Below are 16,068 nucleotides of genomic sequence, written 5' to 3' on the forward strand. Positions count from 1 at the left end.
ACTGAATAAGTGAGTACCGGAAATAAATTATCACCAAGTAACAAGTATCCTTCCTTTCGGAATATTTGGGAATAGTCCGATAGTCCGATCACCTGATCTAGAACTTGATGAGACGCGTTCCAAGCTCAACGAGGCGTTTCAAAAGTTAATGTTCTGAAAACAAATGAAAAATGTCATGACGCAAAGTACTCACGTCAACCACAATCTTCCTTTGTCTGTAACCGCCTTCTGTACTTCAGATATTCATTCAATCGAAGTTGCTTGTCAATGTCAATGAATGCTCTCCTTCATATAGGGGTGCAACCAGTGACTTGTCCAGTACCATGTCTGTACTCTGTTAGCCATGGATATCCCTTTTGAGAGGTAAGTGACCTATCGTCTGTGAATCTCTCAATAAGCTTAAAAGTATCATCCGGTCTTTAGCTTCGCTAAGCTCGTATTTCATCTTGGGAACCCTCCAAAGTCCACTCAAACCCCGTCTAAGACGTCCAAGGCTTTATCACCGATAAAGATATTTCAATCATGGCTTAATCACTTAGCCAAGCCATTTCCTCCCGGAACGGGTAAACACCTCTTTCGACTTTTGTATCCCCATGAGGGCTCAAGAAGGAGATACGGCTTAAAAGAGGCTAAGCTGGCGTTGGAATTGGGGAGAATAATGGGCGTTGAAGGTTTGAGTAAATGGGATTGCGTTACTTGGGACAACAACGATCGAGGAACGGGATGTCTAGGTAAAGAGATTGAGTTGGCGATCCGGGACAGAGTGAGCAGTCATCAAAATCGTCACCAGCGTCAGGCTGATGACGGATTTTGCAGTCAACTTCGAGCAAGAAGTCGACAATGACTATTCGAGAACTCGATTTACTACTAGACGAACTGGCCACTTCATCTTCCTTTTCTCAACTATCTCAGAATCCCTCGACGGTCCGAGCACCCCAAGAAATCCTATTGACTCTTTATCGAGAATCCAATTTATCACCTTATGGGTTATGCGTATTGACACAAATAATTTTACGGGATTTAAGGCCTCTGCTCAACCCTTTACCGAAATTACCAATCCGGAATCCGACTACAATGCTACGTTTGAAATCCAATACTGGACCTGAGCAATTAACACTTCGAGATGCGATGATCTGTTGGGACAAGAGAATGTGGGATTTCTATACTGGCGGAACAGGCAACATTGACGTATGCGCGGATATGATCGAAAACCTGGATAAAACCAATTTAGAAGGTATAGTCATGACTGGCCCAAAGTTAGGCACCAACGTGAAGGTAGGTTCCGACCCCGATAATTTCACGTAGAGATAGCTAACACTATCGACCTCTTATAAAGATACCGAAATGCAGAAAAGGTCGTTCTATTTCGGACGCATTGAGCGAATTTACTGATCCAAGATATGGTCCGCCTGCTGAGGAGATTTGGGCAGAAACAAAATATGACGGATATCGGTATGTCTACAATTCCTTAGTACGCTATGACAAGTGTATGTCTTAAGTGACAATCTGCCCCAGACTACAAATTCACGTTACTTGTTCAAACGGAGAATCCAGCATCAAGATATATAGTAAATCCACCAGAGATAGTACGGAAGACAGGCTGAATACACATTCGTGAGGCGGTTCTTACTTTCAATGCACGAAATAAACAGCTGACAGTCATTACAGGATCATTCTTGCTTCATTGAGCTTGCCCGTACCAAGCTACTTGCCAATACATCATACGCTGAAGCAAAGGTTGACGGACCTGCCCATGCAACATAACAGAAAGGGTATTTCATCTATAATATTAGAAGCGGAAGTTTGCCCCTACAATGAGTCATCAAGAGAAGGCGGGCGAGCACCAGGTATTGAAGAATTTTGGTGGCTTGGTCACGCAGGTGTGACGACTGAACCTGCTCTTATCAATCACTTGTAAGTCAACAAACATTGCGCTGAACCGGTTGTGTGTCGGTTCAAATGCTGATAGATAGAAAATCTTAGTGATGCGGCATTTTCAAAACATTCAGCTAAACATTTGTGCTTGATCTTCTTCGATGTGCTGTACTTGAATGGGCAGAGTCTGATACACAGGCGATACGAAGACAGGAGGATCATATTGGAGCAAATTGTGCAGCCGATACAAGGTTTCGTAAGCTGCCTCCTTCTGCATCGGGCAATGTCCGATGATTGATTTCCTTCCGTTCTAGTCACATCTGGCGGAACGGACCCGTATATCGCTAGATGTGAATAGACAATCGGCGCTACAGGTAAGTGCTGTGCTTTTAGTGATCCGAGTCAGGAAGAGAGATGCTAAGGGTATGAGATCAAGTCATTGGAAGAAGCCTTTCGGCGCAGTTGTCAACGTCGCGAAGGTAAGTGATCTATCATTCATTCGTCGGACTCCACATGAGCTACGCTGAAAGTCTGTGATCTGCAGAAGGACTGGTTCTGAAGGCATCCGGATCGACGTATACCAATATGCGTTGGCAGTGGGTGAAACTAAAGGTGAGTACGATCGCGTCCTCACCGTTCTTGGTTGAAATTAGCTGCTGATCAAGTGGTTTTGAGCAGAAAGACTATATACCAAATTTAGGAGATTGTATAGATCTAGTCTTGCTAGGTGCCGGATGGGATATCGACCGCGCTAGGGATCTAAGAGGTGAGCGATATTTGCTATTATCAATTATATCTTTGTTTCACCTGGTCTAAGCTAATAGCCGCAAACCTTGTTTAGTCGACACATCGGTATTCACAACATTCTATTTGGGAGTCCTGACCAATCCTCATCGAACAACGTTTCGCAAGGAATTACCCAACTTTGAAATCCTATTCAAAGTTTCGTATGGGCCGGATCGAACGCAGTTGGACAATTATAATGAGTGTCTGAGATACGGAAAGTGGGGAAATAAGCCTTTTGATAAAGATGATCCATTCAAGCGGGTATGTCTAAACCGCCTGCAGCTCAAAATCTTTCTGCATTGAACAGACCACGTTAGCTGATGAATCATTTGATAGCGATTAATTGGATTATCATGGACATACAGTCTGCAAAAAGGGATGACACCTCCTTCTGTGCTGTTTGAACGGCCATTGTGCGCGGAAGTCATGGGTGCAGGATTTCAAAAACTACCTGGGTCAAACGTGAGTAAATCTCGTTGAAAAGAGAATCGTTACTATGAATGCTGACCACCCGAATCCCTTATGCAGTATTATGAGATTCGGTGGCCTCGTCTTCAAAAGATATACGAGCCTTCAGAAAGACAATGGGTAGATGGTGAGATCTCTCAAGCATATACTTTATGTGTTGAGAAAATTTTACCGTAACTCACAAATTTTGATTTTACAGCTTTGTCTGCGCAAGATTTGATCAAGACAGCTCATCAATCACTTGGTTACAATATTCCTACGAATTCAACTTATTCACCACCTTCAGGAGAAGATTCAATTCGAGCAATGTGGAGATCACATTCAACAATTAATCTGATCGATATTCCACAATTAGTATCTCCAACTTCACCTAAATCACCTAAAAGAGTCAAATCTGAACCAAATATCGCTTTATTAAGAGATACTTCTCCTTCTCCTTTCATTTCACATCAAACTGCATCAAACGAATTCGTTAATCAGGCAGGGAGAAAACTGAATGATATTATGACGAACGGAATTGAAACAAGTCGACAACCAATACATCCTACTTCCAAATCACCTGAAATTTGTACTAGGAATGCAGAAGAAGCTCTCATTCCTGAAATACCAAATATACCTCGTCCGATTACACCTAATAATACTATAATTCTCGGTCCTCCATTACCTATCACTCCTCGTAAATCACCACACCGCATAATAGCACCACATATCTCACCTGTAAAACGTTTAATATCATCTATAGATTGGACAAATATTGATATACGTAATCAAAGTACACCAAATCAAGTATTCAGTAAAAGATTGAAATTGAATGAAATTGCCAAGGAAAAAGTAAAGAAGAATCAAATTATAAAGCCACTTTCATTAAGATCAAGATTGAAATTGATCTCCAGAAGAATAGGCTTGAAATCGTAATTTCAAATTGTACTCTTAATTATTGCTCATCTTAAATATACTTGCTGTTCCACTTAATTCACTATATACCATTGCGGTCGAATCCGATTTAAAAAAGTATTATATTTGTGATTGCATGGTACATGTATAACAGCATTGAAAGATACCGATCGTTGGGCAAGAAACAACAGTTCTTCTCATTTGTCCTCAACATCTATTTATGAACTCAAAGCATATATGTAATAAGGTAAACATCCGAAACAAACCCTTCAATCAATGATTTCTAACAACGATGAATTTCCCATTTATTTTCAGTGATTTGCAAATTATCTAACTCTAGATCTACTTCTTGAACCTGAACTTCCTCTTGTACTAAAAGTAATTTGACCTGAAGAAGAATTATCTTCTAACTCTCTTACTCTACTTACACTTCTTGATTGAGGTTGAGATCCTGGTCTTGATCTTGATTCTATTCCTGATGTTAAAATTCCTTGATAATCATTTTCATTTTGATTATGATTATTATTAAATCTGGTTCTTCCTCTTAAAAATTCAGAAGAAGAAGAAGTAGTAGTAGTTGAATTTTGAATTGCTTCACCATAAGAAGGAGGTACTTCACCAGTTTCAGTTTGTTGTCCTGACATTAATCTATCATAAACAATATTTCTTTCTAATAAACTATCTTCTCCATTTTCAATAACATTTCCTCCTTGTTGTTCATTTCTTCTATTTATATTATTTGAATTTTCATTAATTTGATTATTTTGATGGGTAGAAGAAGAAGTTGAAATGAGATTATTGGTTTCTCTAGTAGAATTTGATATATTACCAGAATTTTTCGTACCATGTACAGAACATACACCTGGTGTAGACATAATTCCTCTACTAAACACACTATAAGTAGGAAGTGAATTCCACTGTGAGTTAACTCGACAATCTAATATCTTAATAGGAGTTTCACTAATTCACGCCAAAAAAATTTAATCAATATCTACTCCAAAATATTTACTTGAGAAAAAACAGTGCTCACATGATAATATCGAATTGTTTCCTTCTGCCTTTCGAGTCAAGCGCTTCATCATCCCCTCTTTCAACTCGAATGGTAACTTTCAACCAATGTCCAACAGTGATATTAGTTTGATCGTGTTTGGTAGTAAATTTGATTTTCGAGGTGCAATCAGGAACATGTAATTCCTTTTCAAGATGCCATGGTCCGGTGGGTTCCATAAGTTGAGCGTACATTGAATCGTTTGGATCACGTTCCAGATCAAATACATCTGGATTCGGATTATTAATGACGGCTTGACGAGCCATTTCTGCAACAGGTGATTGTTCTGCCGCATTCGGATCATCCGAAATGATAGGCAATAGAGGCTCAATTCGTTCTTTGTGATCTGGCTGCTTGATGAATAGCAAAACGAATCTTTTGGGAGTTTCATGCCGAGCTACTTTACGTTCTTGAGCATAGTAATCGGTTTTCTCTATCCAATACATTAGCTGCCGCCAGAGGACAATAGAAAAACCCCGGAAAGACAAACTCACCTTCCAGGGCAACTGTCAATCGATGTATTTTACATTTTAGCAAAGGCATCAACCTTATACTTATCGGTCTACCATAGTCACACGCTGTCAGTACCCTTCTTCATAGGTCAAGAAAGCGGCCGAGGCGTGCACTTACACAGTGCCCGCGATAGGGAAAGCCTTTCCGCCCAACGTAATTTGATATCTCATTTGCTCCTCCCATTGTCGTTCTACGATGACATTCTCCGTTTCTTCCATATCGTCCTCTTGTGGCTGAGCAATCATAGTAATCTCCATATCTTCCGTCAAGTTGGGCGTTAAAGCTCCGACACGTATGACACTGGCTTTGAGTTTGTAAGAGACTGTACCAAATTCCGCATGAATAGTAGGAGGCGCCGTAACGGGGATAGGGAAAGATATTGGATAATTGTATGTTCCTATTAAACCTCGGGACATTAGTACCTTTCACAACATTTTTTTTGAGAAATAAGGAGGGAAGGATCAAATCACCTTTACGGAATTCTTTCCAATTGTGCACATCCTCTCCGTGCCCATGATTATTATCGTCATGTTCACCTAGACCCAATTTATCCGTCAAGACTTTCATACCCATGTGTCTGCCTCTGGCTCTGCTCCTACTCCTCTCTTCGTCATTCCGTGCCCTTGCCGTGCTAGGAGTCCTATCTCTTGACCGACTCCTTCGGTTGGTTGATGCGGATCCAGCTCCCCCTCTTCCGTAAGGAGGCTGGAAATCTTCCGATCCGCTATAGGGAGGTTGTCTACTACCAGCTCTTCCAGAGGTACTATCGTTGAATCCACTCGTACTACCTTGTCTTGAAGTACGTAAGCTATTATTACTTGACGAAGGATTGGGAAGTGGGGGTCTATCGATAAATCCACTATCTCCCGCTCTTTCAGGACTAGGCATTCTCGAACGACTCTTTGATGAACCTCTACCGTGATGTTGGAAACTATCTTTGACATCTCTGCTTATTCCCCTTAAAGTAGCTGCTAAGCTGAACTTCGAGCTTTTCCTACCACGACCATCTTCAGAAGGTTCTCTAGGTGTGCTTGAGGAGTTTCGTAGATGCTGCAAGCTCGGCGCAGACGACAAGGAGGGTGTTCCGCTTGCAGTTCTTGTTCCACGAGAAGCGTTTCTCAGGGCTGAAGGGAGATTTACGTGTGATGCACTTGAGATAGCACCCGGACTTTCAACTATAGTTGATGCGCTCCCCGTTCGTGTAGTTCTACCTTGTCGTGTAATTGAGGGCTGGGAATCTTGCCTAGCTAGATTGTTAACGGAAGTTTCGGACACTTGCCGATTCGACCTTGATATGGTACTTGTTCTTCTAGATGCGCTGGGACTTGAAGACTCATTGCCTGACGTATGTGTCGCGTTAGCTAGTGTGTCTGTAGATGATCGTTGGCGAATTGATGGTGGGGCAGAGTTGACTGGAGTATTGTGGGCTGTGTTGACTACTGATACCGCCTGAACACCCGTAGGATGAGCTTCGGCAACAGTAGTGTCGTGAGACGATAAAGCTAAAGAAGCGGAAGAAGCAGATCCTTGCGAGTTCATTGTCCTGATAGAAGCCGCTCTAGTGCCTCTCGCACTTGAAGGAGCGGCAGACGGAGGAGGTACAGAAGCGTCGTCAGTCGCTAAAGGGGTACGATGTGTTGCCTCTGCGCCTGTTGTCTCCGAAGAGCCTAGCCCTCTGAATTCAGTATCTTCTGTGGCCGATCCAGATGACCTGTCTTCGGGTGGATCTTGAAACCTGACCTCTCCTCCACCGGTACTGTTGTGAGAGCTTCTTGCGGGATTGAGGATAGGGCGTAAGGCGGACGAAGGATTGGCGAAGTCGTATTCTTCTTCTTCTACAGCGGAGCCGTTCAGAGGAAGGGATGGCGACCAAACATGTCCTTCTTGTACCGGTTCTGTAGCTAATGGTGTTCCCTGAGTATGAGCTGCTCGTCGTTGTTCAGCTTCTGCACTATCACCTCTTTCTGATGGATTTTGCGATGGTGCAGCTGAAACGATCGGAGACAGAGCAGGTTCTCGAGAAGATGTAGCGGGGTTGCTTTGACGAAGGGAAGAAGGTCTCGAGGGCGGAAGACCAATTGAATGACGGGGAGGAGAAGCATGAGGCGTGTAAGCAGGGGAAGGTCCCCTTTCTTGAATATTCAAGTTGGATAAATCAAGATTAGATGTTCGAGTGGATTGTGGTTGTGGAATTTCGAAACTTGATCTTCTTGAGAATCCATCTCTATGCCAAGAATGACTATCATGTGTACCTGGCATAGCACTGTTACTTCTGATCATTGATCTTGTTCCTACGCCTCTTGGTCTACCTATATCCAGCCAATCATCTAAATCATCTCCATCCCTAGGGACACCATTCAATTCTTGATCATCATATAAGTCTTCATCCTCATTTCCTACCCGTACTCCTGGTCCAACAGACATAGCTCTTCTGGCTGAACGCGAACGTGAGGAATCTTGATGTACGGCATTGAAGAAAGTGGTTTGCTCAGATAAGATGATGTGCTCCTCCGATGTATCCATACGTTTCGATCCAATACCTATTTGAGCGTTAAAAGCGAGCCGACAGTTGGCATTGTAGTGACTCACCTTCAGGCCATTCCGTCCTTGCTTTCCCTTCAAGCTTGATACTTATACTTCTTATCCTGGTAGGTTTACTTAAACGCAGAGTCAATAATCCTCTGACCATCGCAGGTTGACCATCTTGTCTAACAGCTTGAGGTCGACCACGGAAATCCAACCCAGTCGATGGACCTTTCAAGAAAATTACCGGCTCAGTCAGCCGGATCTGAAGTGGTCCATTATTCTTGGGCATGGTGGGAATTGATTATCGATAGTCGAATCGACTATTCTGATCGAGATAAGGAATGATGAAAATAGTTATAGTACCAAAGTAGATGATATGTATGAAAATTGATACTTGATGCTTGGCTTTTTTGATACAACCCTTGCGAGATGATGTCGGGCGGAACTTAGTGTTTGTCTCGACTTATCGTGAGTTAAATTCTAGACTCGGTTGTTGAAGTAGATATATATTTCGTCAAGCGTTATTGTTAAAACTAAGCGAGGTTATAATAATATTATTATCATAAAATACTCGCATTCCTCTTTATCCCTTTACCCTTAAACACGGTCAAATTCCTTCTAATCAATATCTGAATGACAATTCACTCAATTTGATGCCCACTGGTAGTTACACTTAATGGTACTGAGGATACTTGAGGAAGCAGAAAGGTCGACAGGCGATTATAAATAACCTTCAGATAGCAGATAGCAAGGAGCAAATATTTGTCACCGCAGAAGAGTGGTACATATATTATCAGTACTCTACTAGTAGTATGCATGGCATGGTGCAGATTTGCTTTTATCCAATCTCCGCTCCTTATTAGCTTGTTTGCGGATTCAGGGCAAAAAGATAGTTATTTTTACGTGATTCAGCGCATAAAGTGAAATCGGCAATAGCGCCTCTATCATGCATTCAAATCAAGTACAAAAAGACTTATCGGAGCAAGACGGCCTTGATCAGGCAATTCTCAAGCAGACAAACCATATGCATATCAAGCCTTTAGCCCATGTGGTTTTACGCACCGCAGCGACATCTCATAGCGTTACTAAACCATCTTTGAAGAGAATTGCCTGACTATAGACGTAGACTCTACCCATTGTGACTTGGTATGGAGAGTTCAGTCCAGCACCAAGCTTGATATCCAAACAAACAGCTTATCGTAAAGTTTCGTACTGACGGACCGTAATGAATACTAGTGAATGTATGGGCTTTCGCAGCTCTCGTGCACAGATTGAACCGCTCCGCCAACTTGTCGAGGGAGAATCGTAGTTCAACTTCAGACTTGGATCTATCACTTATATCGCGGCGACTTTACCCTCTTCAAGCAGCTGTGTTGAAGTACGTGCGACGATCTCTGAGGTTTGGAACGTTCAGCTGGGACATATTCGCAATCAGCTTCTGTAGGATTTGTGCGATGTAGATAGGAGATAGTCAAAGAATTCAGGCAGTAAGCCTCAATAATAAAGTACAGCGGATCATCCAATAGCTCAGGCAGTCAAGCTTCTTCAACAAGTATGATGTTCCATGTATCAGTGTATCTTTGGCTTTGCTCGTTCTAAATCCCACTTGGGTGATCGCCACGAGGTTAATTCAAGATGATCGAATTGATTCCGCTCATCTTTCGCTATTTCATCTGTCGCGCTAATATTATTGAGCACTTAAACCATTCACTACTACTTATTTCTCATTGACTGAGCATCCGAGTTGCATCACGCCTATCCACGAACTTTTACTGCAATCCAGTTCAGCTCCATTCACATAGCTAAAACAATTCCTGCATGAAAAATGGCAACCTCACCAGATCCATTGCAGCTGCTTCGGCAATCTATTGTATCCTTAATCTTACCAACACTTCTGACGTCCTCTTCTTCTCCAGCTTCATCCCTAGGCGAAGCTTCGTTCATCTCATTCCCACCTGTCCCGCCTCTCACTGATTCACCAACGAGTATAGCCAAGGATACCCCCACTAGGTATACTTCCAAAGCAGGTACAAGAGATGAATTCTACAATATAGGTCAATTATGGTTAGCATGGAACGAGAGGGAAAGTGGTGTTAGGGATTATCTCATGAATGGTCAAGCGGGTGGCGTAGGATATGTAGCTATAACGGATAGAAGAGGTGTAGTGGAGTTCCTTACAGGCGAAAGTGAAGCCACTGGAAGAGTCCTGAAGAAAGGTGAACAAGTGGAAGCTAGTAAGCATCTCCAGAACGCCAGCGCATCCATGGGAATATTGATTTGATGCATTCCAATAGGTACATCAGCGACAGCAGCATCAGCTACGGCAGAAGCCCTTCCCTCGGCTCTACAATCGTCAGAAGCTGGACCCTCTAAACCCGCCGCACCAACGAAGAGGAAGTATGAAGTGGATATAGCAGACCGGGAATTCTGCAAAAAAGTCAGTTATCCGTGTCTAATCCTTCGAATGAGGCTGATACATGTGAAACAATCATAGTTGAGAGCAGAGGAAGTCGAGTTACGAGATAGGAATTCTGTGTTGCGTTCGTCTGGAGGTGGGAAGGTGAACGTGGGTATAATGCATTCTCAACTTCATAACGTCAGCTAATATGCTGTTCCTCAGAATTTCGAATCTTTCTTGAAAACGACGATGGTGGAGAAAATCAGAGCACTGAGGGGCTCGTTCGATAAGGGAGCTAGTAAAGCTGCTGCGCAAGCACAACAACAAGCTGGTAAGGCCATGTCGCAAAGAGCATCAAGATATTACTAATTTCACGAATTTATTTCAGGACCACCAGTGGGAGCGAAGAAAGCCAAGTCGACACACCCTATCATCATCATCTCCTCATCGCCTACATCTTTACTGACAATGTGGAACGTCAAGAAATTCTTGGAACAGGGAGTGTGAGCTTCATCTTGCTCATGGATTCTCACAAGCAATTTTTGATAGCTAATCTCCTTCACGAAACAGATTCGAACCTTCAGATGTGGCAAGGCAGAATGAGGCTGCTCAAGGGAATATGCGAGCAGAGGACGTGGTAGCTATACTAAGGAAAAGAAGCGGGCCTCATGGTAAATATGATCGATCTTTTGGTTACAATAAGAACTGACAACGGTGATAGGGGATGTCACGAGCAAATATTACGTGGTAGATGGTGTAGATGCACTGCAAAAATTTGGACAAGATGCCTGGTGAGCTGAAAGATGTTGAGGCTCTTCCTATCGTAGCTCATGATAAATTCTGTAGGGATCGAGTGATATGCGTTGTAACAACAGGTCAAGCGTGGCAATTCAAGCCGTATAAATGGCAGGATCCCAGAATGCTCTTCCGGAATGGTAAGTTAGCTCTGTCCTGCTATTGCCTCTCTATGAGCCGCTCGTTTTGATCAATAGACTGACTGCGTCAACGAATCGCAGTCAAGGGTGTCTATTTCCAGTGGAGCAATGAATCTACGAACCCTACAGTCAAGGATTGGAACGTGACAGAGATGAGAGTGAGTCAATTATATCGAGTCTGAGATGGTAGTAGTTGATATTCGTTTGCTACCTTAGATTGATAGGAGTAAGAGGCATACAGACAGACAAGTGGTAGCTGATCTATGGAGAATACTGGATGGTGCCAAGAGGCGCTGATGATATATATGCATAAAGAGGTAATACCCCAACATACAGATTACCACAACGGAGATGACGGCTCAAACGAGTTACAAATGGCTTACGCCTAGAAATGACGCTGTAACCTGGTAAACACGGCCGAAACAAATTGTGTCGGCCCAAACAAATGGAAACATACTTGAGAACCTTTAGAGTTTCGTCATACGCAGAAACGGTCATGGAAAGGCTTCATAAATTTGATTCAAGACTGTCCTTCCATCGTGAATTGAGGGCGTTTCGCGCATAGCTCCGACGCGACTGACATTTGTTCCGACACACTCATATCCTACACTCAGTTACGTGGAACATATGACATCCTTTGACTTTATCATCCTCTTACCCCTTACCACCGATTATCCTTTGGAATATGATATAACCTCATCTTTGATCAACTGATCGCATAATGCATACCTAACTACTATATAGCTATTGACTGGAGCCTTTTCTATCCCCTCATTTCTTACACAGTTCCAATTCGGAAAAACCCAAAAATAATTCCTTGCACCTAAATACTCAGAATAAATAGCAACTCCTCGAAATAAAATCCAGCATCTGATCACTGACTAAGCAGAACTAAATACCATATCAGATATCACATTAAACAACCTTGCAAAATATCACCTAACAAATAACGAAATAACTTCGCATACGGCATCTGACTAAAATGGACTTTCTCTCATCATCAGTTGATATCGCTTTTTTTCTTCTTACCCTTTTAATCATTTACAATCAACCAATTCTTCCTACTTCTTCTTCTACAACTGAACAACAAAATGAAATACATCCTCCAAATCAAGAATCCAATTTACCTGATTCACCTTTACCTTCACCTGGTTATTTGAGTGTACCAAGTATAACAATTACACCATCTTCTTTAGGTAATTTACCAATTAAACCACCTTTACCTGGTGCAGGAGGAGTAAAAGGTAAACATAAGAAAAAATCAGTTTCATTTTCTTTATCTTCAATGGATGATTTGAAACAAAACGAAAATACACTTTCGAATTCAAATGTAATAAAAAGATTCAGACCTCCTACACCTTTTTTTAAATCTTCAAGTTCAAATCATCAATCAATTTTATTAAATTTAGAAATGAGTCCAATAAACAATGAAAATTCTTTATCTAGTCCAATTAATAATAATGCCGTTATTCAAAAAAGAGAAAAAGAATTAGGTGTAAATGAAGAATTAGAAAAAGGTCAATTAGATCATGGAATTTTACAAGAAGATTCTATGGGTATTCAGAAAAAATGGTTAGTAACAGGTGCTCAATAATAATACTTCCACCAGTAAGAAAATAATCTCTATCTAGCGGGTATCAACCTGTTGGAATCAAAATAAGGATGAAACCTTTAAAAGTAATCAAAGTTCGTAATGACATATCCTGATGCATTCTCATTACCACCTATATATCTATCTTCCAAACAAACACCGTACCGGGTTCTCCTACACCTATGATCCATTCTGCACCTCTGGGCGAAATAGCCACGTTACACAGATTTGTTCCCGCAGCAAAGATCTTCAATCCTTTCTGTCTATTTTGCCTCATCAAAGCTTGATAATCCGTAGCCACTAATCTCCAGGGTTCTAACGATTTATTCGACTGAGTACCTGACTGCTTTTCAGGTGATACTGATGTTGTTCCTTCTGACTTTGTGATCGACCTACCCGGTGTAGAAGTTCCGTTTTGAAAACTCGAAGATTCCATCGAACGTCCACTTTGAATCTTTCTTGGACGTCCAACACTTCGTTGGCCATCTTTCGTCTTTTCCGGACTTGACATGAATTCAGATGATTCATGCTCTGAATCATTCTCATTCGAGCTTGAGCTATCTCTTCGATCTCTTAGCCTTTTTCTGGTTATTGGGGTAGGTGAAACTCCATCTTCAGCTAAAAGCGGATTAAACAACAATATTTCAGGTAATGGCCCATTTGATTCCCTATGAGCTGTCAGGGCAATCAAAGGATCCGTTACAAGATGTTCGTTCTTCTCAAAATTGATCACTTCTTGAGAAGTAGGTGTGAATTGGCGATGGAAGGAAGCGTTCATAGCCCAACAGTCCGACCCAATGGGATATTCGGAAACTAGTGAGAACGAACCTGTATGAACCTGTCAGAATTGTTACGCCGAGCGAACAAGCATGACTAACCTGAGTCTGTATAATCGGCGCTTGACGGCTCGGAGGTCCTTGAAGTGAGTGAATCAGGTCTGAAAAATCTAGAAAATGCAGTCCATTCCCAAATTTTCACTTCTTTTCTCGATCGAGTCATGAGTGTGTACTCATTCAGCCTAAGGAAGGGAAATGGTTGGTCAGCGATATGTCTTTCGAGCACGGGAATGAAAAATGTACCATTCCACATTATCAACGAAATCCGCATGTAATTTACTGGTCGAGAACAGAGGCAGGTGAACAATTTTAGCTTTGTAGCCTATCGGCGTAGGTAAAGGGTTGATAGATGGTTTGGGAAGCTGCGGTAAAGGCCATATTTTGACTTGTCTGTCAAGTCCAACGGTAGCAACTGCATTCTTTGTAGGATGAAATGCCTATCAGGCCCAAGTCGCGCATTAGTCACACTACTGACTTAGAGGACATCTTCTTCAAACCGTCAAGTCGTGAAGACAAATTGACAACCAAAAAAGAAACAGTGACTCACTGCATCAGCAACATAAGCTCTATGTCCTCCGCGACCCTCTCCAGCTAATATGGCGAATGTGCAGTCTCCTTCATCCGCATCGCCCATCGGAAAATTCTCATTATATCTCTCCCCAGCAGGTATGATGGGAAGATCTGAACCTAAAATATTCCATATTCTAGTTGTTTTGTCATAAGAGGTCGAAGCTATTATATGCGGATGTGTAGGGTGAACAGCCAGTCGTAATATATCCTAATGTCAAATATATCAGCATCAGTCTCATGGAAAATCCCAATAGCACTTACTCCTCCGTGCCCTCTCAGAACTCTTAAGCAACGTTTGAGGACCGCGTCGATGATATGAACGAAACCCTTTTTGCCCGCAACAGCAATCAATGGATGGCATGTGAATAGATGATATGTCCACGCCAGTGTATATAAATCATCCTGACCAAAAGTGCTTCGGATCAGTTATGCTCTTACGAACGGTCTGGTGAGGAGACGAGTATTCACGTCTACATCCATTTCCCACAATACCTTCCATGGGTCTCGATCCGTACATCTCCCTACAATCATCTGTCAGCTTGGGTCAGCGTTATTGTTCACCAAACACGTCAATCCTTTAGCGCAGAGTGATCATATCGGTACGGGAGGATTCAAAAGTTCTATTGACAGCAAATAGCCGGGCGTTTCTCGGGGGAATATTGAACACAAGTATTCAGTTGGAAAAACGCAGACAAGCGCATGTGGAAGGAAGCAGGATGAGAAGATTGTTTATCTGGCTTACCTTCTTTTGCGCGCAGATAGCTACAGTATTGTCATAATTGTTCCATGCCTCTTCTACGCTTCTGGGAGTTTTCCACGGATTCAGCGGTCCAACGTAAGGCCAAAATTTTACGTCTTCATATCTTAGCGTATCTCCGCTTGCACCTTGCTGTTTTGGAAGGGTCAGCAGGCTACTTCACATTATCTTTGGGTTGAACTGATTCTGAGGTGAGCCTTACCACGGCTATAGCTTGACAGGCATAAGGATGGCCACCTCGACCCATCCGTTTGTTGACTTTCTTATACCATTTTAAAGAAGACCCAGCAATCGAACCCTCGGCTTCATGTTCAGAGGCTTCCGAAGATGGCAGAGCCTGAGATGACGGTGTAGGATAGTCTTCGGTGAGATCTATTATCTCAGGGGGATCCATATCGACATATCAATACCATTGTAGTCATGTTAGGAAAGAAAGCAAAGTAAAATAATCGCGAAAACAGGCTCGTCATTGTTTTGATTTCCGCGTTTACCAGCGTGAGCCTGATCTTATCATTCCTGATCGTCCGATAGATATCAGTCTCACAGCGGTCGGCTTTCATTTATTTCTGAAGCCATATACGTATCTACCATACCCCATCAATATTCCCCCACTAAAGGATCCCGCAATAGATGGATGCAGGATGATGCTGATTGTATCATTAAGTACTCGTGTACTCACGATAAGTCCACGAAAGGCCGTCCGTTACCTGACAAAAGGGCTTGCGGATAAACAGAACTCCACCCGGAACGGTATTTGATACTGTTCTCCTCGATGATAAGGAAAAGCGATCTAAAATTAGGTTCGTAGCTTGATTATACACTATAAATGCGGAAAAACCATGACATGTCACCGAGATGTCATCTTGTTGTA

At 42.3% G+C, this 16,068-nt stretch overlaps 5 protein-coding genes across 5 annotated transcripts; 3 read left to right on the forward strand and 2 right to left on the reverse strand.

Annotated features, from left to right (window-relative positions):
- Positions 1 to 343: 343 nt before the first annotated feature.
- I206_107516 (uncharacterized protein) lies at positions 344 to 4,044 on the forward strand (the record flags this gene model as incomplete). Its single annotated transcript, XM_070203537.1, has 15 exons — positions 344 to 363; positions 424 to 763; positions 817 to 1,275; positions 1,337 to 1,452; positions 1,516 to 1,614; positions 1,669 to 1,914; positions 1,984 to 2,131; positions 2,190 to 2,249; positions 2,312 to 2,354; positions 2,420 to 2,487; positions 2,554 to 2,641; positions 2,717 to 2,922; positions 2,998 to 3,123; positions 3,190 to 3,256; positions 3,329 to 4,044. 15 exons carry the CDS (start codon positions 344 to 346, stop codon positions 4,042 to 4,044), a joined length of 2,802 nt encoding a protein of 933 aa, XP_070059638.1.
- A 305-nt stretch (positions 4,045 to 4,349) lies between these two features.
- I206_107517 (uncharacterized protein) lies at positions 4,350 to 8,399 on the reverse strand (the record flags this gene model as incomplete). The annotated part of the gene is made up of 6 exons (XM_019157558.1): positions 4,350 to 4,983; positions 5,054 to 5,504; positions 5,566 to 5,633; positions 5,702 to 5,981; positions 6,055 to 8,124; positions 8,174 to 8,399. 6 exons carry the CDS (start codon positions 8,397 to 8,399, stop codon positions 4,350 to 4,352), a joined length of 3,729 nt encoding a protein of 1,242 aa, XP_019009198.1.
- Positions 8,400 to 9,935: 1,536 nt separating this feature from the next.
- Positions 9,936 to 11,740, forward strand: I206_107518 (uncharacterized protein; the record flags this gene model as incomplete). Its single annotated transcript, XM_019157559.1, has 10 exons — positions 9,936 to 10,344; positions 10,405 to 10,547; positions 10,605 to 10,676; positions 10,731 to 10,839; positions 10,897 to 11,011; positions 11,079 to 11,179; positions 11,230 to 11,299; positions 11,355 to 11,443; positions 11,525 to 11,601; positions 11,660 to 11,740. The coding sequence occupies 10 exons, from the start codon at positions 9,936 to 9,938 to the stop codon at positions 11,738 to 11,740; spliced, it is 1,266 nt and encodes a 421-aa protein (XP_019009199.1).
- A 685-nt stretch (positions 11,741 to 12,425) lies between these two features.
- I206_107519 (uncharacterized protein) lies at positions 12,426 to 13,037 on the forward strand (the record flags this gene model as incomplete). Its single annotated transcript, XM_019157560.1, has 1 exon — positions 12,426 to 13,037. The coding sequence occupies one exon, from the start codon at positions 12,426 to 12,428 to the stop codon at positions 13,035 to 13,037; it is 612 nt and encodes a 203-aa protein (XP_019009200.1).
- A 130-nt stretch (positions 13,038 to 13,167) lies between these two features.
- On the reverse strand, positions 13,168 to 15,591 carry I206_107520 (uncharacterized protein; the record flags this gene model as incomplete). Its single annotated transcript, XM_019157561.1, has 8 exons — positions 13,168 to 13,862; positions 13,913 to 14,052; positions 14,114 to 14,307; positions 14,418 to 14,648; positions 14,702 to 14,842; positions 14,909 to 14,971; positions 15,183 to 15,329; positions 15,400 to 15,591. 8 exons carry the CDS (start codon positions 15,589 to 15,591, stop codon positions 13,168 to 13,170), a joined length of 1,803 nt encoding a protein of 600 aa, XP_019009201.1.
- Between the last annotated feature and the right edge of the window lie 477 nt (positions 15,592 to 16,068).

This window comes from Kwoniella pini, chromosome 11 (genome assembly GCF_000512605.2).
Source record: "Kwoniella pini CBS 10737 chromosome 11, complete sequence".
Classification (NCBI taxonomy): Eukaryota; Fungi; Basidiomycota; class Tremellomycetes; order Tremellales; family Cryptococcaceae; genus Kwoniella; species Kwoniella pini.